The sequence below is a fragment of the Coenobita brevimanus genome, chromosome 51 (assembly GCF_032717465.1).
Source record: "Coenobita brevimanus isolate Jiangsu-jjx chromosome 51, ASM3271746v2, whole genome shotgun sequence".
In the NCBI taxonomy this organism is placed as follows: Eukaryota; Metazoa; Arthropoda; class Malacostraca; order Decapoda; family Coenobitidae; genus Coenobita; species Coenobita brevimanus.
The window spans coordinates 9,379,976-9,401,433 of NC_137004.1; the positions used below are offsets into that span (position 1 = coordinate 9,379,976).

The 21,458-nt window shown below is 50.6% G+C and overlaps 5 protein-coding genes and 1 pseudogene across 5 annotated transcripts; 3 read left to right on the plus strand and 3 right to left on the minus strand.

Annotated features, from left to right (window-relative positions):
- The first annotated feature begins 3,273 nt into the window (after positions 1–3,273).
- LOC145400063 (histone H2A) lies at positions 3,274–3,645 on the plus strand. The gene has a single exon (XM_080272566.1). It carries the CDS (start codon positions 3,274–3,276, stop codon positions 3,643–3,645), a length of 372 nt encoding a protein of 123 aa, XP_080128692.1.
- Positions 3,646–5,545: 1,900 nt separating this feature from the next.
- LOC145400064 (histone H4) lies at positions 5,546–5,857 on the minus strand. Its single transcript, XM_080272567.1, has one exon. It carries the CDS (start codon positions 5,855–5,857, stop codon positions 5,546–5,548), a length of 312 nt encoding a protein of 103 aa, XP_080128693.1.
- A 422-nt stretch (positions 5,858–6,279) lies between these two features.
- Positions 6,280–6,690, plus strand: LOC145400065 (histone H3). The gene has a single exon (XM_080272568.1). It carries the CDS (start codon positions 6,280–6,282, stop codon positions 6,688–6,690), a length of 411 nt encoding a protein of 136 aa, XP_080128694.1.
- Positions 6,691–11,275: 4,585 nt separating this feature from the next.
- Positions 11,276–11,649, minus strand: LOC145400066 (histone H2B-like; annotated as a pseudogene).
- A 7,263-nt stretch (positions 11,650–18,912) lies between these two features.
- Positions 18,913–19,284, plus strand: LOC145400067 (histone H2A). Its single transcript, XM_080272569.1, has one exon. It carries the CDS (start codon positions 18,913–18,915, stop codon positions 19,282–19,284), a length of 372 nt encoding a protein of 123 aa, XP_080128695.1.
- Positions 19,285–21,140: 1,856 nt separating this feature from the next.
- Positions 21,141–21,452, minus strand: LOC145400068 (histone H4). The gene has a single exon (XM_080272570.1). The coding sequence runs from the start codon at positions 21,450–21,452 to the stop codon at positions 21,141–21,143; it is 312 nt and encodes a 103-aa protein (XP_080128696.1).
- Positions 21,453–21,458: the final 6 nt, after the last annotated feature.

A 21,458-nucleotide genomic window follows, 5' to 3' on the forward strand; every position in this document is an offset into this window, starting at 1 on the left:
CATCTCCTTACCCTAGACCCCTCACCTGATCTTGACAGCCATGCCAACCAAATCACGGAGGCCTTCCAGGCGGCAGCAGACGCAGCAATCCCCATCACCGGTCCTCCAAAACACTTTCACAAAGACCATTGGTATTATAACCCTAGGGTCAAAGAGCTCAACCACCATCTAAACAGAGCTAAAAAGATCTACCGCTCCAACCCCACCCCCGATGCACTAAGATATCTCCAAAGTGTTATCAGGCACTCTATAGCGGAGAAGAACAGCATAAAAGAGCAGAAATGGCTGGAGTGGTGCCAGTCTCTGGGAGCTCACACCAATCTTGGCTCAATTTGGAGGAAACTAAAAGCAGTCTCTAGCCCTCCCACTGCCCGCCCCCCGACCCACCCCAACCCCCGTGGAAAAGCTGAGGACATGGCTGAGGCCTTTGCCCTTAGAACCTCCCCCCAACAACTCCCGCTCTCCACCAGACGCAAACAAGATGACCTACACCAACACAGAGCACATCTGATCCACATTAATAAAAACACCCCAGCCGAGACAGACTGCCCTTTCACCAGACACGAACTAACACACACCTACAAAACTAGCACCGACACCGCTCCAGGTTCAGATGGGATTACTTACAGCATGCTTTCACATGCGGGTCCAGTGACTAGGAAGGCCTTCCTTGACCTCCTCAACCACTCCTGGACCCTCGGACGTATACCCTCGCAGTGGAAGCGTGCTGTAATCCACCCCATCCCTAAACAAAATGACCCCAACAACCCCCGTCCTATCTCCCTTCTCAGTTGTCTTGGCAAAACTGCGGAGCGAATGGTTCTCCACCGTCTGACTTGGTCACTGCCTCCCCCACACAGCCACATCTTCGCCTACATCAAGGGCAAAGGTGCCTCAGAATGCCTCAGCTCCTTCCTGTCTGAATTCCGAGGAGGCAGAGGTCTAGCTGTCTTCATAGATCTCGAGAAGGCCTTCGAGCTAGCATGCCCAGAGGCTATCCTCGCAACCCTGGCACGCAGGGGAGTGAGGGGTCGCCTCCTTTGCTGGCTCGAAGACTTCTTCCGAGATCGTGAAGCTGCTGTCCGCTTCCAAGGATTCACCTCTTCCCCCCACAAACACCCAAATGGCACTCCACAAGGCAGCATTCTCAGTCCAACCCTATTCAATGCCCTTGTGGAGTGCCTCCTACACATCGACTTTGGACCTGGGATCAGACTGCTGTGTTATGCAGATGATCTAGCCCTTGCCATCCACAGAGGTCCTTACCATGCTCAAGGCCAGAAAGCCCTCTCTAAAATACACTCAGCGTGCCAAGAACTCGGCCTCAAAATTAACGCCACCAAAACAAAGGCCCTCCCTATCAACATCAGACCTCCCATCAACCAACTGAGCCTCGGGCAAACGCCCATTGCATACGTCACCACACACAAATACCTGGGCGTGACCATCGATTCCCACTTCTCTTTCAGACCCGAAGTTGCACGCCTGAGAGATAAAACCAAAACCAGGATCTCGGCACTGAGAGCTCTAGCAGGCAAAGGGGGTGGAGCCACCTTTAAGGTCCTCCGCCTCTTTTACATGCAGACCATCAGATCAGTCATAGACTATTCCGCACCTGTTCTCCCAGCAATCGATGCAGGACACTCCCAAAAACTAGAAGTCATACAAAATGAAGCCATGAGGATCATGTCCGGCTCTCCGAGGTGGACAAAGCTTGTCAACCTCCGCCTCGAGTGTGACCTCATTAGCCTTAACCTCCGCATCCAAACTCGTGTTGCTACCCTTGCCACCAAACTAGCCCGCAGTGCATCTCCACTCCCCCTTTTATCACGAATCAAAACATCAGTAGGCCTCCACCCTGAGATACTCACGGGTAGCTGGCTCCACAGCACAGCCAGAGCCATCCACGCCCTCGAGACATCCTCATTCATAAATCAAGCCCCTGACTCTCTTGCCCCCCACTATCGCCCCCAAGCGCCATGGGACCCCCCTTGGTGCAAAACAGTCATCACCAATACACCTCCCAAATCACAAACCCCCACCCAGCAACTCCGCCAAGAAGGCCTACAGCGCATCCACACCATCACCCCAAAGGATGCTGTCACCTACTATACTGATGGCTCTGTCTCTGATGGTCGAGCAGCTGCAGCCTTTGTCTGTGAACAAAGAGCACAGGGTTTCCGCCTAACCAACGGAGCTTCCACACTACAAGCGGAACTGGTGGCAATAGCAGCTGCACTAAAGGATGCCCTGCTCCATAACCCTTCATCCGCTATCATCATTCACTCCGACTCTATGGCAGCCGTCCACACCCTTAGACAGCCTCTTCCCACCGACAACATCTTCATCATCACAGACCTACTTGCTACAACCCAGCAAATACAGGATGCAGGGGGATCAGTCATTATACATTGGATCCCCAGTCACGTAGGCATCAGGGGCAATGAAAAGGCAGATGACACTGCGAGACAAGCAACATTACGCCCCACCATTGACATAGAGACACCACAGAGCTTCTCAAACATCAAGAGGCAAATTCAACACCGCGCAAAAGCCCTCAGCCGAGAAGACCACAATCAGGAAGTACAGCTCGGCTCTCCTTCTGCAATGTGGTTTGCCCAGGCCACTCAATACGCGCCACTCAAACCATCTCTGCCAAAAGACAATCGCTTGCTCAACCAACTCCGCCGCCTCAGATTGGGATACCCCAGCCTACCTGAACTAGAAACAGCAAGCGACCCCCCTCCCACAGAATGCGAGCACTGCCAAGCCGACACCCCTTACCCACTGCTCCATTACCTTCTTCGCTGCCCAGTCACCTCCCGCCTCAGGGCAAAATCCACCTACCCTAATCCTGACATTCCTAGAGCCCACACTGCAGCAATCCCACTCAGCACCCTCCGAAAGACCGCAGCCAGCATCGTTGCCACCGCCCCATTCAGTGCCCTCCTTCAAGTGGTGCAAAGCACGCACCCTCCACCCTAATTTTAATTATTTACTTATTATTATTATTATTATTATTTTTTATTTATTTATTTATTTATTTTTATACATAAAGCCTAAGAAACAGAGTGTGCACAGGGCGGCACGTCCGCCTTGTTCACACGGCCTGTCTTCCCCATTCACACCAAAGCCTAACCCCACCGACCGGGCTAATGTATGGCCCGGCCTCCACTATAGGTGGAGGAAATCTTAAAACGAACGAACGAACGGGCCGGGGACGCATTAGTCTTCTCCTGAAGGTCCTACTACTCCAGCAGCAGCAGCAGCAGCATGTCCGGACGTGGCAAGGGAGGCAAGGTGAAGGGAAAGTCCAAGTCCCGATCTAGCAGGGCTGGGCTCCAGTTCCCCGTCGGCAGGATCCACCGTCTCCTTCGTAAAGGCAATTACGCCGAGCGTGTGGGTGCTGGTGCTCCCGTCTACTTGGCTGCAGTCATGGAGTACCTAGCAGCTGAAGTGCTTGAGCTGGCTGGCAACGCAGCCCGTGACAACAAGAAGACTCGTATCATTCCCCGTCACCTGCAGTTGGCTATCCGCAATGATGAGGAGCTCAACAAGCTCCTCTCTGGCGTCACCATCGCCCAGGGAGGTGTCCTGCCTAACATCCAGGCTGTGCTGCTCCCCAAGAAGACGGAGAAGAAGTAAACGCTTCCAAGAAATCCTTCTTCTTCTTCACCTCCATCGGCTCCTTTAGGAGCCACATTCGTTTCTTGAGAGAGAATAGACTTTGGCATTGCCCAACAGCATCATCATCATCTTTGGGTATGGATGAATGTGTTGGTATACTGTATGTTTGTGTATGTGCCTATAACGTGGTATGTGTTGAATGCTGGCATGTGTCTGTGGCTATATTTACGTTCGGTTGCATGTAAGAAGCTACTGACATCAGTGAAGGTGGAGTAATAATAATAATAATAATAATATTATTATTATTCCCACTACTACATAGAGTCTTGTCCCGTTCCCAACTGCACCTGCATAATACTGTCCTGTATAATTATGCCTCCTAACTGCCTGGCCGGGTGGATGAATGAAAACATAGGTGGTGATGATGATGATGATGGCTATTCTCCCACCATCGAAGGAATGGACAAAGTCGTTCAGTGGCAGAGGATATGGTGATGTATACAACAGTATATATATATATATATATATATATATATATATATATATATATATATATATATATATATATATATATATATATATATATATATATATATATATATATATATATATATATATATATATATATATATATATATTAGTCGTGTGGTGACGACCATTGTGGATTTAACACCCCCAAATAAGAGCAATAATGAAGAAAATACTTATCATTCATTTCTCTCGTCATTATGAGTAGTATTGCAACAACTAGTTACTACACAATCAAAAACCACCACTACCACCACCATCTATTCATCCATCCATCCATTCATTCATTCATCATCATCATCATCATCATCATCATCAAAGATTAATAATAATAATCAGCAGCACCACCACCACCACCCATCGAACTGGGAGCTCCGGTGAACGCCTGATTAGTGAAACTGTTGGGAGGCGAGTGTCAGCCACCTTGTCAGCCACCTCTTCTATATAATGCACTAGCGGTCGTGCAAGTACCAATCGGATCCATTTAAATTTGATTTCAGGCCTCAGCGGTTGATGCAATGCTTGTACGATGGGTGATTGGTGGGTTTTGGTACTTAGAGAAAACGGCCGTGACAGCGACAAATTCAAGGGATAACTTGTTCATATGCAGACGTTCTGTCTGTCTAACACTTAGGCATTCATATCATGCACCGTTTGTGGTGCCTCACCGACGTGACTGACTGTGTCTTCTTTACTCTAGGTGCATCCTTCAAGTGTGCTGCTGCTCGTGCATATGAAGGCAGAAATACCTTGGATTAGTGGGATTTGCCTTCACGATTTACGGAGGCGACTCCCGGAGCACAGCAGAGGAGATGCTCTCGCAACAGGATGGAAATTGCCCTGATAGGTATGGAGAAAGCTTTCCTGAAATGGGGGTGGGGGGGGGAGTAGACCAGAGGAACAGAGAAAGCAATGGCCCAGCAAAATAAGTGATAATGTATATGTATGCAGACGTCCATTTAAATTAGAAGATGTAGTAGCCAAATTGACAGTTGCCTAATCCCCCCCCACCCTTTTTTTTTTTTTTTTTTAACTGCCAGACAGAGAGAGAGAGAGAGAGAGAGAGAGAGGTTTGGTATGGTTCAGTTAGGTTATGGTTGGTTTGGTTTGGTTATGTTAGGTGTGGTAAGAGTTGGTCGGGTTGCATTACATGTTTTCATATCTGTTACATTAAAAGAAAGAGAGAGAGAGAGAGAGAGAGAGAGAGAGAGAGAAAATGGTGCTACCTAACCTGCTCAACGTCTGCATTTACTTATACTACTATGCCTTCATTCATTCTCTTTCACAGAAATTAGGTGTGGACCTCTAAAAGAGGTCCGGGGGTTGCTGTTTATTGTGTGCTTTGCCGTGGCCAGGTGGAATAGTGCCATGCAGTTATGCACGCAGCCTCTTAACCGCCGAAGCCGTAAAGGGTGCGCCCTTGCCTCTTCAGGGCGTACACCACGTCCATCGCGGTCACGGTCTTACGCTTGGCGTGCTCAGTGTAGGTGACAGCATCGCGAATCACGTTCTCGAGGAACACCTTGAGAACACCGCGGGTCTCCTCGTAGATCAGGCCCGAGATACGCTTCACGCCGCCACGACGAGCCAGACGACGGATGGCAGGCTTGGTGATGCCCTGGATGTTGTCACGAAGCACCTTGCGGTGTCGCTTGGCGCCTCCCTTGCCCAGACCCTTGCCGCCTTTGCCTCGACCAGTCATAGTGTCTACAGCTGCTGCTACTGCTCCTCCAGACCCAGTAGTAGTGAGTGTCCACTCCGCTCCCAGCACCAACAATGATGACGACCCCGCTCGCCGACCACCCTTATATAACGCAGTGTCGGTCGTGCAAGTACGAACCTTATCCATCTAACCTCGATTTCAGGCCCAGGCCCAACCCCAGCTCCCAGGAGGCCAATCCTAGAGAGGCGTCGTAGCCAGGTCACGCCACAGGGCATGCCAAATTTTGCAAGCAAACCAGGAATGGCATCGAGAAAGCATGAACAGTAAATCACCGCCATGTACATCACACCCCGACCACTCACACGCCGCCAGTCCGGAGGCAGGCCACATAAAAAGCCGCTGCCAGGCGCGGCGCGCCAACACTCTCGCTCGTCTCACAGCTCCCTCCTCAGTCGCGCGCCATGGCTCGTACCAAGCAGACTGCACGTAAGTCCACTGGAGGCAAGGCCCCTCGCAAGCAGCTGGCCACCAAAGCCGCTCGCAAGTCCGCCCCTGCCACCGGCGGCGTCAAGAAACCCCACCGTTACAGGCCTGGCACTGTGGCCCTGCGTGAGATCCGTCGCTACCAGAAGAGCACTGAGCTGCTTATAAGGAAGCTGCCATTCCAGCGTCTTGTCCGTGAGATCGCCCAGGACTTCAAGACTGACCTGCGCTTCCAGTCCTCTGCCGTCATGGCTCTGCAGGAGGCGTCTGAGGCCTATTTGGTCGGTCTCTTTGAGGACACCAACCTGTGTGCCATCCACGCCAAGCGTGTAACAATCATGCCTAAGGACATCCAGCTGGCCCGCCGCATCCGTGGCGAGCGCGCCTAAGGCGAGAGGCCCCCCACCTCCATCGAAAGAAATCTCGGCCCTTTTCAGGGCCAAAACCCTTCTTCAAAGAGAGATGATGACAGACCCTCCCTCAGTTTAGGTTTGCATGTATCAGCTCTTGCTTTTCCGCAGCGAAGCATGCTCACACACGATTGAACTCCATTACTTACATACATGCATTCATTTTTTTCTTTCTTTATTTTTTTATTTATTTTTTTAAACATTTACACTTTCTTTTTTTTTTTTTTGGGGGGGGAGGGGGGAAAACTTGCCTGTTCGTTTATTTCTTTGATTGATCTGTTGTTCACGTCGCATTTTTTGTTGTCGTTATTTGCCAGTTTCGTTTACTTACTCAGCGACTCACTCACGCCCTCATAAAGGTACCCAGGTTTGCACAACGAGAAAGGCATTCCCGCTGCATATTAGCAGATGCTCTCTATCCGTCATGAACGCAAGATGAATCCTTCAGTTACTATGCTGGGGGAAAAAAAAAAAAAAAAAAAAAAAAAAAAAAAAGTGAACCTGAACCCATCGATTTTCACCTGCAGTTGTGCGTGTGTATGTATATTTATACTGTACGTATGTATTTGCGTGTCTTTGTGAGCATGTATGTCTGTGTGTACGGGCGTAAGAGGAGACACACACACACACACACACACACACACACACACTTACGAACGAATGAACTGTACTTATGTACTTACATACATTCATTCATCCTTTTTTCAATCATTCATTTACTTATTTTCTTTTGGGGGGGGGAGGGGGAACTTGCCTATTCGTTTATTTACTTGGTTGATCTGTTGTTCACGCGCATTTTTTGTTGTCGTTATTTGCGTTTCTTTGACTTACTCAGCGATTCACTCACGCCCTCATAAAGGTACACAGGTTTGCACAACGAGAAAGGCATTCCCGCTGCATATTAGCAGATGCTCTCTATCCGTCATGAACGCAAGATGAATCCTTCAGTTACTATGCTGGGGGAAAAAAAAAAAAAAAAAAAAAAGGTGAACCTGAACCCATCGATTTTCACCTGCAATTGTGCGTGTGTACAGTATGTATATTTATACTGTACGTATGTATTTGTGTGTCTTTGTGAGCATGTATGTCTGTGTGTACGGGCGTAAGGGGACACACACACACACACACACACACACACACACACACACACACTTACGGACGAATGAACTGTACTTATATACTTACATACATGCATTCATTCATTCATTCATCCTTTTTTCAATCATTCATTTACTTATTTTTTTTTGGGGGGGAGGCAGAACTTGCCTATTCGTTTATTTCCTTGGTTGATGTGTTGTTGACGCGCATTTTTTGTTGTCGTTATTTGCGTTTCTTTGACTTACTCAGCGATTCACTCACGCCCTCATAAAGGTACACAGGTTTGCACAACGAGAAAGGCATTCCCGCTGCATATTAGCAGATGCTCTCTATCCGTCATGAACGCAAGATGAATCCTTCAGTTACTATGCTGGGAAAAAAAAAAAAAAAAAAAAAAAAAAAAAGTGAACCTGAACCCATCGATTTTCACCTGCAGTTGTGCGTGTGTACAGTATGTATATTTATACTGTACGTATGTATTTGTGTGTCTTTGTGAGCATGTATGTCTGTGTGTACGGGCGTAAGAGGAGACACACACACACACACACACACACACACACACACTTACGGACGAATGAACTGTACTTATATACTTACATACATGCATTCATTCATTCATCCTTTTTTCAATCATTCATTTACTTATTTTCTTTTTTTTGGGGGGAGGGGGAACTTGCCTATTCGTTTATTTCCTTGGTTGATGTGTTGTTGACGCGCATTTTTTGTTGTCGTTATTTGCGTTTCTTTGACTTACTCAGCGATTCACTCACGCCCTCATAAAGGTACACAGGTTTGCACAACGAGAAAGGCATTCCCGCTGCATATTAGCAGATGCTCTCTATCCGTCATGAACGCAAGATGAATCCTTCAGTTACTATGCTGGAAAAAAAAAAAAAAAAAAAAAAAAAGGTGAACCTGAACCCATCGATTTTCACCTGCAATTGTGCGTGTGTACAGTATGTATATTTATACTGTACGTATGTATTTGTGTGTCTTTGTGAGCATGTATGTCTGTGTGTACGGGCGTAAGGGGACACACACACACACACACACACACACACACACACACACACACTTACGGACGAATGAACTGTACTTATATACTTACATACATGCATTCATTCATTCATTCATCCTTTTTTCAATCATTCATTTACTTATTTTTGTTTGGGGGGGAGGGGGAACTTGCCTATTCGTTTATTTCCTTGGTTGATGTGTTGTTGACGCGCATTTTTTGTTGTCGTTATTTGCGTTTCTTTGACTTACTCAGCGATTCACTCACGCCCTCATAAAGGTACACAGGTTTGCACAACGAGAAAGGGATTTCCGCTGCATATTAGGAGATGCTCTCTATCCGTCATGAACGCAAGATGAATCCTTCATTTACAATGCTGGAAAAAAAAAAAAAAAAAAAAATGAACCCATCGATTCTCGCCTGCAGTTGTGCGTGTGTCCGTATGTTTATACTGTACGTATGTATTTGTGTGTCTTTGTGAGCATGTATGTCTGTGTGTACGGACGTTTGAGGACACACACACACACACACACACACACACACGCACGCACACACACAGACGAATGAACTATACTTATATACTTACATACATGCATTCATTCATTCATTCTTTTTTCAATCATTCATTTACTTGTTTTGGGCGGGTGGGTGGGGGGGGAAGGGAACTTACCTATTCGTGTATTTCTTTTGTTGATCTGTTGTTCACGTCGCAGTTTTTGTTGTCGTTATTTGCCTGTTTCGTTTACTTCCTGACCGATTCAGTCACGCCCTCATTCCCGCTGCGTATTAGGAGATGCTCTGTACCCGTCATGAAGGTTTGACAGTGGCCACGAACGCACGGTAAATTCTTCAGTGAATATACTGAGAAAAAAAAAAAAAAAAAAAAAAAAAAAAAAAAAGGGAACCTGAACCCATCGATTTTTAACTGCAGTTGTGCGTGTGTATGTATGTATGTATGTTGTATGTTTATACTGTACGTATGTGTATGTGTGTGTCTTTGTGAGCATGTATGTCTGTGTGTACGGACGTATGAGGGCTTGTGTGTATGTGAGCATGACTTAGTGTGTACGTACATGTGTAGGTCACTGCGTACATAGTATAAATGTATTTGTGCACATGTGTTGTTGTATGTACCTACATTTTATAGGCTGACATGAATAGGCATGATACGATGTCATGCATGTATTTACTGTACGCCTGTTGAGTGGGTTGGTTGGTACAGGCGGCCTAAGAAGTGCCGGCGGAGTATCCATAAGTTTTCGGTCAGCGATAGTGTCCCTACTCTTCCTTATATCTGTACGGGGTGAAGCCTAATACGTAAAATTGTTACAAGAAACAACAAATCCATGACCAGTTATCTGTATATTTCAAAAGTATTGTAGGAAGCAGTTGGTTCGTTACGATAATAGGAATTCCTAAACGGAACTGAGTGATATTTCACAACTGTCGCTCAGGCAGAGTCGGGAATAAATATGTTGTGGAGTTCAAATCTAGCATGGTAACAGACAGTGACGTTTGGGTAGCGTAAGACTGAACAAAAGGGAGCTTCAATAAACATTGGATATGAATAAATATTATGTAGAAAATAATTTCCGTTACAATACTAGGGAATAATTTAAAGTCATTTATTTCCGTTTCCAATGTCTCGGTGGACGACGACAGAAAGCGGGAAGGAGGCGTAAGCCGGTAAGCTATTTTAAATGTTTCGGTCAACACGCACGAAAGGAGATAACATTCACTCAAGGACATGCAGTTATTACACTGCCTTTGGCCAGTTTCCCACGAAGAAAAATCTCAGGATTATTTCATATAAGACAGGGGGCTATCAAAAAAAAAAAAAAAAAAAAAAAAAAAAAAAAGGGACTGGGAGTTTTAGGCGTACCGGCCACCGCGCGCGAAGTTAATACATTTCACATTCATTCAAATCGGGAAAGATAACTAAGTGTTACCATCTAATTTATCACTGCCTCCTGTTATTCATTTTACATCATTATTTGTACGATATAATATATACGATTATTTGGCATGACGTGATGAAGGCATTGAATGTTTACCTCTTATTCACTGTTTTCCTAGAACGCATGGCAGTGGTGAGTGACCGAAGCAATCTGACACTGTGCCGTCACTTCTTGGGGCGACGGTACGTTGTTGTTGGTTGTTCAGATGAATAAGAAGGCCCGCACGCCCCTATTTACTCTTTTATTTTGACTCTATTGTTTTAACCCACCCCCAACCCTAGTTCAAAACATTTCGATTGTGCCTACGTACCCATCCCAAACCACCGTTGCCGAAAAGAAAGAAAGAGAGAGAGAGAGAGAGAGAGAGAGAGAAAGCTGATAAACCAGAGTTCCTGAGTGGAAAATTGGTAAGTCTGTCTTTCCCCTTTTTATCGAAAATCTTGTGGCTCCGATTGGAGCCGGAAATGTTGAAATGGCCAAGAGTGTAACCTCTCTACTTTGAGGAGGTGTACTTGGTGACAGCCTTGGTGCCTTCAGACACGGCGTGCTTGGCCAGCTCGCCAGGGAGGAGCAGCCTGACGGCCGTCTGGATCTCCCGGCTGGTGATGGTTGAACGCTTGTTGTAGTGTGCCAGGCGTGAAGCCTCTGCAGCAATGCGCTCGAAGATGTCATTCACGAAAGAGTTCATGATAGACATCGCCTTGGAGGAAACACCGGTGTCAGGGTGGACCTGCTTGAGCCCATTTTGTAGATGTAGATGCTGTAGCTCTCCTTCCTCCTACGCTTCTTCTTCTTGTCTCCCTTGGCAATGGCCTTCTGGACCTTGCCGGCCTTCTTAGCGGCCTTTCCGGAGGTCTTGGGTGGCATGGCGGCGCCGAGTCAGACGGTATGTGCACGGTGCGGGAGCGAGCGAGAGACTGAGTCGACATGGGGGCCGCACTTGCTGAAATCCTTATATGTGATTTCTGCCCGATCGCAGCCCGGCTTCTGCCTCCTTCCCATTCGCGGGTGGGATGGGGTCGGATCGGGAAGACGGGTATTTAAGGGAAGGTCGCGCGGGCCGGGGGACTCGCAGTCCACCTCTCGCCGAGGCAACACCTCCACCGCTGTTCCCGGCGGGACCAGCTCTCCACAGCAGCCGCACCAGCCGAGGGAGGGGCCTGTCCTTCCATCATGAGGAGTGCCCTGGTCGGTCCATCAGGAGATGGAGGCTCCTCCGCCCATTTATACCCGGCCGACGACCCTCTCTCCGTTACTACCAAGACCGGGGTTGTGCCTCTGACCACCGGGACCGGGCCTACCCTGCACGCCACCACCTGCTGCTGTGGAGAGCTGGAGCGAGTCCGATGGGGGTTGAGGGCAGAGTTTGGGACTTCCACCTGAGCTTCGGCGCCCTTACCATCGGCGCCGTTTTGTACATCGCTCTCGTCCCTCTCTGCCCTCTGTTTACCATCCGAGCAGCCAGCCGCATTCCATCCGAGTCGTTTGGGGGTTCGACCTGAGCAAGCCGGCGCCCCCTCCATCGGCGCCGCGCTGTCTACCGCTCTCCCCCTTTGCCTCCACGATCATCGGGTTGTTCTCCATCGCCGCCTCGTTCCCTTCCTCTGCCGCCCTTGCCCTGTCTGCACGCCTTCGTCCCTGCTTTGCTCCTGAATAGGAGCTATTTTCGCCACTCTGTGACGGGCTCTTTGTTTGCCCGTTCCCCACCATGCTGTGGGGAGAATATTCCACCACCACCACCGGGCCGGGGGTCTGCTGCCTGCCTCCACACTGACAACATCTCCTGCTCCTGTCTATTTTCAACAAGGGTAACAGCTCTCCGGTTCGCCGTTGATCGAGCTGCTCTGCCCTTCTTGTCTCTCGACAGTGCTTTGAGGTGTTGTTGCTGTCGTTGCTTGCCGCCTTCATCCTGACCACGCCTTGGTCTCCAGCCACTGTTTGTGTACCGGGGTGCTCACGCTTGTGCGCGCTCGCCCTTCGGTGGTTTCTTTTGCCTCTTACTGTATTTCCTTTCTGGCTCTTAGTGTTCCCCTGGTACGTGGTACGAAGCCGAACCCCGCGGTTTCCAGGCGCAGGCCTGGTACACAAGGGGGCCCCGTAGTCGGGGTGGTTATAGGAAGCTGCAGGGGTGAGCCAAAACTTTGTTTAGGGCTAGGGTTAGGCAAGACCTTCGGGGCTGTGGTAAGGGCTGCCGCGTCCTCCGCTAGCGGAGGGGCAGATTCCTGCCACAGTAGGTAGGCTTCTTCCTGCGTTTCTGTGTGCCTGTTCTGTGTGTTTGTGTGAGTGTCAGTGTGGGTGTTTGTGCCTGTGTGTGATGACAGGCAAGTCGAGGTCTAGGCCCCCAGGGCCTTCGAGGATTCCTATGCCATCTAGGATCCAGCTGCCTGGTTCATCTGCTCGCTTCCCCTATGCTGGAGGTAGGGTTGAGACGGTTCCTGGGGTCTTGGGTGGAAGCATTGCTGCGGTCACCCATTCGGCTGCTGTCTCGGCCCAGGGTGTTTTAACCTCGGTCACCCATCCAGCTGCGAACGTAGGCAAGCATCTTTTCACTACTGGGAGGAAAAGGGAGCGTCGTGGAATAGGGGATAGCTCGACTGTGTCTGCTGGCGGTTGTGCTGATCCAGGACGTCCTGATTCTTGCTCTGCTTCCTCTACTGCACCAAGGAAGATAGCTCGCCGCCATGAGGGGATGGAGGACATTGTGCCTGCTCCAAACCCCGACACTGCTACATCTCATGATGATGATGTTACACCTGCTGCTCCTACTCCTGTTAATGCAAATGGCTCTACAGATGATGAGGGGTTTACCCTTGTGACTCGCAGGGCTAAGCGTACAACCCGGACCCAGCCTGCAGCCCAGGGTTTTTCTCGGCCTGCTCTGAAGCAACCTCCTCCTCCACCTCGCCCTTCAGTGTCTGTGGCAGCCCCTCCTCCACCCCGCTCCTCCTTCCCAGCTTTCAGGGTTCCACTACAATCGGGCTACGAAACCAGCTACGATGCAGTGGCGGCCCTGGAGAGCCAGCTGCCGGGTCTTGTAGCGAGGAATCGTTTTGGCAGGGACGAAAGTTGTGTCCTCATTCCTTCCACGGAGGAGGCTTACCAGCAGCTCAAGGCTGTAGCGGAGGACGAGGCGGCAACGGTGAAGGTGACAGAGCTGACACGGGGTGGACAGGTGACGAAGGCTGTAGTGATGGGATACCCTCGTCGTTTCCCATTGGACATCCTCCGAAGGCACGACTTGGTAGAGGAGGCTACCAGGTGCCAGCACCAGCGGACGCGGGAGGAAACCCTACAGGTGTGTGTCACCCTCCGCGGCCCCCTCGTCCCCTCTCTCGACCTTGGGAACTGGGGAGTGTACTGGCTGCGCCCGTACACTCCAGAGCCACTGAGGTGCTACCGCTGCCAGAGGTTCGGACACCATCGTGCCAGCTGCAACAGGCCTGTAGTGTGCGGGATCTGCAGCGGCTCCCACGACACGGAGCAGTGCCTGGTGAAATTCCGAGCAAAGGAGCCGGTCACCTCCCGCTGTCCCAACTGTGCAGGAGCACACCACGCCTGGCATCCCAGTTGCCCAGCGAGGGTGAAGAGGGTGAACCAGGGCAGAGAAAGGCAGGTCTCTTGGGTGCAGGAACAGCAGTCCTTGGTATCAACGCCGGCTCCCCCAGGAACTTTTGTTTGGGGTCAACAACGCCGCCCCCAGGCACAGACTCCTCCTGTCTTAGACACGACTGCTTTTCCTCCCCTGCCAACTCCCGCACAGACTGTCGAGACAGTGGCGGAAGTTCACAGACCCATGGCCTCAGTGGACCTATCACCCCTGCCGCCCCCTCCTTCCCAAGAGGATCCAGTGCTCGCGCCAGAATCCCAAACCCCTCCTCCGCAGGCACATCCAACTCAAGCAGCCCCACTCTTCACACTGGACGAGCTGCGCACCCTGGGGACACAACTGGCTCTGGCCATAGCAGAAACCGTGGCTCAGACTCTGGGGGTCCAGCTGAACACGGATCCTATAGTGGCTGTAGTGGACCGTACGCTGAATCAGGCAGTCAAGGCAAAAAGACAGCTTGTTGCTCCTCCTGCCTCAGCCAAGCGGCCTCGCTCACCGAGGAAGCCCAGGTCGTCCCACAAAGGGGCTTCTTCGAAGGTGGCCAAGACCAAGGCTCGGCCACCCCGCACCCCAGTGGCCGGATCTCCTCACCTTCCATCGGCCCCCTTGGTACCTCCATTGACTCCAGTGGGTCGGGAGTCAGAGGAGGTTCGCCTCCGTCTGTCTCCGGACACCGGGACGGTACCTACCTCAGGGTCCTACAGTGGAACTGCGCAGGAGCAATAAGTAAGCTTCCCCTCCTGCAAGAGGTGGCCAACAGGGATCAACCACACATTATTCTCCTGCAGGAAACCTTGTTGACTGAGAGCTCCCGGTTTCATTTGGCGGGATACACCTCCTATCTCCTCCCCCGTGAACGTGGTGTAGCTCAGGGTTGTGCCGTTCTGGTTAGGGACCACATTGGTTCTGCAGTCTGTGAGCCTCCCTACTGTGGGATTGGTGTTGAGGTCCAGGGCGTGATCCTACAATTGGCGGGGTCACCCCTCACTGTGTTCAATGTATATCGTGGCCGAGATGCCTCTCTGGAGTTGGGGGACTTGTTCTCCCAGGCTACCAGTGGGCCCTGTGTTCATTGGAGGCGACTTCAATGCCCACCACGATATGTTTTCCTCGCCTCTCAAGACCAACGAGGCTGGTCGGCACATCTCTGTGGTTATGGAGGAGATGGGAGGTGTCTCCTTGCTGAATGATATCAATGAGGCTACTCATATTAGGGGAGGTCGACTAGACCTCACCTTTGTTTCCACCCCTCTCGCAGGCTCGGCAACGTGGTCACTCCATCCCCACCTCATGAGTGATCACTATGCTGTTGTGGTCGATCTACCTTTGGCTCCCCTTCCTCCACCCGGGTCGCCTCCTCAAAGGTGGGATATGAGCAGGGCGGACTGGGCGGCCTTTGACAGGGCTCTCACTCTTGCCTTCTCATCTGCCCCTGCGTCAAACCTCGAGGATCGAGCAGAGCAAGTTGCTGATGCTTTTAGGCATGCAGCATCTCTTGCTATCCCGTTGCAGCAGCGCTTTGCGAGGTGCTACCGGGATGGCTGGTTCTATTGTGATAGGGTCAGGGAGTTGAATCGGAGGCTGAATGCAGCTCGCAGACAGTACCGGCGGCGCCGCACTTCGCCGTGCCGCCGGTGCTTGTCTGCCGTGTCTCGCCATGTCCTCGCGGAGAAGCGCCGCCTTAGGGAGGAGGCGTGGATTAGGTGGTGTCGTACCCTTGATTCTCACTCCACACTCCGTGAGATGTGGAGGAGAATCAGGTCCATCTCCGATCCACGTCCCTCCCGTCCACCTTCACACCCTGATCCTGTCGCAGAGGCCAGCCGCCTGGCTCAGCACTTTGCAGACCGCTCTGCCTCCTGCAATCTCCCGCGGTCCATCTTGGCCATGCAGGAGCAGCTGTCCGCCTCTCGTGTTGAGGCTATTCAGGCGGCCTGTGACCGTCCTGATCCAGCTGATTGCCCCATCACTAGTGGGGAGCTGCTGGCAGCTTTGCGGCATAGAGCGGACACTGCTCCAGGCCTTGATGGGCTGACTTATTCCATCCTGTCGCATGCGGGAGATTGTGGTAAAGAGCGGCTTCTTGCTCTGCTCAACCTCTCGTGGTCTGAGGGGCGTCTGCCAGGGTCGTGGAAGACGGCTGTTATTCACCCGATTCCTAAGCCTCTTGATCCTACCGCCTTGCGCCCCATCTCCCTCCTTAGCTGTATTGCAAAAACGGCTGAGAGGATTGTGCGGGCTCGTCTCGCTTGGCGGCTGGGACCACTGCACCCAAGGATTTTCGCGTATCACCATGGTAGGAGTGCCACTCACTGCCTCGCGTCTTTCCTTGGGGAACTGAGAGGGGGAAGGGGGATGGCCGTCTTCCTCGACCTTGAAAAGGCGTTTGAACTAGCCAGCCCTGCAGTTATTCTGGCTGCCCTTGCAGACAGGGGTGTGGGAGGCAGGCTTTTAGCCTGGATCAGGGACTTCTTTACGGATCGCTCCGCAGGGGTCAGATTCCAGGGGCACCTCTCACACTTTTGCAAACATCTAAATGGCACGCCACAGGGGAGCGTATTAAGCCCCCTCCTCTTTAATATCCTTATGGAGGGGCTCTTAACTCTCGACTATGGGCCTGGCGTCACCCTCCTCTGTTATGCAGACGATCTTGCCCTCGTATTTACAAGAAGGGATTGTTTCCGACAGGCAGACTTGGCCCTTTCTCGGCTCCATGCCAAGTGTGCCGAGTTAGGCCTAAAAATTAACTTCTTGAAGACCAAGTGCCTGCCTTTTGGACTCCGCCCCCCTGACTTTCCACTGCTACTCGGTGGCCATCAGCTCTCCATCGTCACTGCCCATCGGTACTTGGGGGTCTGGCTTGACGCGGGTCTCACCTTCTCCTGCCACGTACGGTATCTGAGGGAGCGTGCGTCCACTCGCATGGCGGCTCTCCGCTATCTATCCAAGCGGAGTTTGGGGGCTTCATATTCCGTCCTACGGACTTTTTACATACATGCAGTCCGATCCTTAATCGATTACAGCGCCATCTGCTTGACGGGACTCGCTCCGCCAGTCGCTAGATCTCTGGAGGTCATCCAGAATGATGCCCTCCGCATTATGCTGGGTGCTCCACGCTGGACCCGACTTGCAAATCTGCGTATGGAGGGTGGCCTTCCATCTCTGGCCCATCGCATTGTTTTACGAGCGGCAATTATCACTCTGAAGCTAATACAGTGCCTGCCTCACCTGCCTGTCTCTGCCCTTCTAAAACGCCTTCTCTGCCGCCCACCAGAGCCGGCCCCTCAGCGTGACTGGGCCCGCACCACAGCCGCTGCCATCCATGGTTTGGGAGCTGCTGCGAGCCTCTGTCAAGATCCCGACTCTCCCTTTCCTGGATACGTTGATCCACCGCCATGGGATCCTCCCCTTTTTAATATTTTTGGTCCATCGGAGGCTAAACCCCGCTCCTTGATTCCAGCACTCCTTCGCCAGGAGGGTCTCAGTAGGGTGGCAGCTCTGGCCTCACCAGACTCAGCCATCTATTACACTGATGGCTCTGTTTCCCCTAATGGCGCAGCTGGAGCGGCCTTTGTCTCTGGGCAAATAGTGGAAGCTTGGCGACTCTCTTCAGGTATCTCCGCTTTCCAGGCGGAACTTGCTGCTATCCTGGGTGCTTTGCGCCATGCTCACCACCATCGTCGCAATCGAGTCATAATCCACACAGACTCTCTTTCCTCCATTCAGAGATTACGATCCTTCTCGCTGCATGACAACGTCTTTCTCCTCACAGCGATTCATACATTTGCGTCACTCCTTGTCCATAGGGGCGCAATAATTAACCTTCACTGGCTTCCGGGACATGTGGGAATTAGTGGCAACGAGCGTGCTGATGACGCGGCGCGCTCAGCTTGCGATCTCCCAGACATCACATTCCCATTACGCCCTAGTCCCTCGCACCTCATCCGCACTCTCACTGCCACCATAGGAAGACTATCCCTAGAGGACCATCAACTCTGGGTCACGGAGGGCTCTTGCTCTGCAAAATGGTATGCTACTGCCACGTTGTATTCCCTTCTGTCGCTCCCCCCAGGACTACCTAATTTTATTGTAGTCCGACTTCGAAGATTGCGTCTTGGGTTTCTTTGCTACAAGCAAATTAGGGGTATGGAGCCAGACCCGTGTGAACATTGCTTGGCCAGCTGTGAGGAGCCCCTTTTGCATTATCTTCTGGACTGCCCAGCCACCACCAGGCTCAGGTCTGAGCTCGACTCGGCCCTAGCCCGAACTGGTGATATCTTTAGGGACGCTGCTGGCATTGTTGCCCATGCTCCACTTAAAATATTACTTACTACGGTAAGGAATTACCCTCCACCTCGATAAAGCAAGTTCGCGCAAGTAGTGCGCACCTGTGACGGGCTCTCTGTTTGCCCGTGTCCCAGGAAACTGGGACGAATATCTAACAAACAAACAAACGGGCCGGGGACGCATTAGTCTTCTCCTGAAGGTCCTACTACTCCAGCAGCAGCAGCAGCAGCAGCAGCATGTCCGGACGTGGCAAGGGAGGCAAGGTGAAGGGAAAGTCCAAGTCCCGATCTAGCAGGGCTGGGCTCCAGTTCCCCGTCGGCAGGATCCACCGTCTCCTTCGTAAAGGCAATTACGCCGAGCGTGTGGGTGCTGGTGCTCCCGTCTACTTGGCTGCAGTCATGGAGTACCTAGCAGCTGAAGTGCTTGAGCTGGCTGGCAACGCAGCCCGTGACAACAAGAAGACTCGTATCATTCCCCGTCACCTGCAGTTGGCTATCCGCAATGATGAGGAGCTCAACAAGCTCCTCTCTGGCGTCACCATCGCCCAGGGAGGTGTCCTGCCTAACATCCAGGCTGTGCTGCTCCCCAAGAAGACGGAGAAGAAGTAAACGCTTCCAAGAAATCCTTCTTCTTCTTCACCTCCATCGGCTCCTTTAGGAGCCACATTCGTTTCTTGAGAGAGAATAGACTTTGGCATTGCCCAACAGCATCATCATCATCTTTGGGTATGGATGAATGTGTTGGTATACTGTATGTTTGTGTATGTGCCTATAACGTGGTATGTGTTGAATGCTGGCATGTGTCTGTGGCTATATTTACGTTCGGTTGCATGTAAGAAGCTACTGACATCAGTGAAGGTGGAGTAATAATAATAATAATAATAATATTATTATTCCCACTACTACATAGAGTCTTGTCCCGTTCCCAACTGCACCTGCATAATACTGTCCTGTATAATTATGCCTCCTAACTGCCTGGCCGGGTGGATGAATGAAAACATAGGTGATGATGATGATGATGGCTATTCTCCCACCATCGAAGGAATGGACAAAGTCGTTCAGTGGCAGAGGATATGGTGATGTATACAACAGTATATATATATATATATATATATATATATATATATATATATATATATATATATATATATATATATATATTAGTCGTGTGGTGACGACCATTGTGGATTTAACACCCCCAAATAAGAGCAATAATGAAGAAAATACTTATCATTCATTTCTCTCGTCATTATGAGTAGTATTGCAACAACTAGTTACTACACAATCAAAAACCACCACTACCACCACCATCTATTCATCCATCCATCCATTCATTCATTCATCATCATCATCACATTCATCATCATCATCATCATCATCATCATCATCATCAAAGATTAATAATAATAATCAGCAGCACCACCACCACCACCCATCGAACTGGGAGCTCCGGTGAACGCCTGATTAGTGAAACTGTTGGGAGGCGAGTGTCAGCCACCTTGTCAGCCACCTCTTCTATATAATGCACTAGCGGTCGTGCAAGTACCAATCGGATCCATTTAAATTTGATTTCAGGCCTCAGCGGTTGATGCAATGCTTGTACGATGGGTGATTGGTGGGTTTTGGTACTTAGAGAAAACGGCCGTGACAGCGACAAATTCAAGGGATAACTTGTTCATATGCAGACATTCTGTCTGTCTAACACTTAGGCATTCATATCATGCACCGTTTGTGGTGCCTCACCGACGTGACTGACTGTGTCTTCTTTACTCTAGGTGCATCCTTCAAGTGTGCTGCTGCTCGTGCATATGAAGGCAGAAATACCTTGGATTAGTGGGATTTGCCTTCACGATTTACGGAGGCGACTCCCGGAGCACAGCAGAGGAGATGCTCTCGCAACAGGATGGAAATTGCCCTGATAGGTATGGAGAAAGCTTTCCTGAAATGGGGGTGGGGGGGGGAGTAGACCAGAGGAACAGAGAAAGCAATGGCCCAGCAAAATAAGTGATAATGTATATGTATGCAGACGTCCATTTAAATTAGAAGATGTAGTAGCCAAATTGACAGTTGCCTAATCCCCCCCCCCACCTTTTTTTTTTTTTTTTTAACTGCCAGACAGAGAGAGAGAGAGAGAGAGAGAGAGAGGTTTGGTATGGTTCAGTTAGGTTATGGTTGGTTTGGTTTGGTTATGTTAGGTGTGGTAAGAGTTGGTCGGGTTGCATTACATGTTTTCATATCTGTTACATTAAAAGAAAGAGAGAGAGAGAGAGAGAGAGAGAGAGAGAGAGAAAATGGTGCTACCTAACCTGCTCAACGTCTGCATTTACTTATACTACTATGCCTTCATTCATTCTCTTTCACAGAAATTAGGTGTGGACCTCTAAAAGAGGTCCGGGGGTTGCTGTTTATTGTGTGCTTTGCCGTGGCCAGGTGGAATAGTGCCATGCAGTTATGCACGCAGCCTCTTAACCGCCGAAGCCGTAAAGGGTGCGCCCTTGCCTCTTCAGGGCGTACACCACGTCCATCGCGGTCACGGTCTTACGCTTGGCGTGCTCAGTGTAGGTGACAGCATCGCGAATCACGTTCTCGAGGAACACCTTGAGAACACCGCGGGTCTCCTCGTAGATCAGGCCCGAGATACGCTTCACGCCGCCACGACGAGCCAGACGACGGATGGCAGGCTTGGTGATGCCCTGGATGTTGTCACGAAGCACCTTGCGGTGTCGCTTGGCGCCTCCCTTGCCCAGACCCTTGCCGCCTTTGCCTCGACCAGTCATAGTGTC

Coding starts and splice junctions, on each gene's coding strand:
- LOC145400067 (XM_080272569.1), top strand. CDS start 18,913: ATGTCCGGACGTGGCAAGGGAGGCAAGGTGAAGGGAAAGTCCAAGTCC.
- LOC145400063 (XM_080272566.1), top strand. CDS start 3,274: ATGTCCGGACGTGGCAAGGGAGGCAAGGTGAAGGGAAAGTCCAAGTCC.
- LOC145400065 (XM_080272568.1), top strand. CDS start 6,280: ATGGCTCGTACCAAGCAGACTGCACGTAAGTCCACTGGAGGCAAGGCC.
- LOC145400068 (XM_080272570.1), bottom strand. CDS start 21,452: ATGACTGGTCGAGGCAAAGGCGGCAAGGGTCTGGGCAAGGGAGGCGCC.
- LOC145400064 (XM_080272567.1), bottom strand. CDS start 5,857: ATGACTGGTCGAGGCAAAGGCGGCAAGGGTCTGGGCAAGGGAGGCGCC.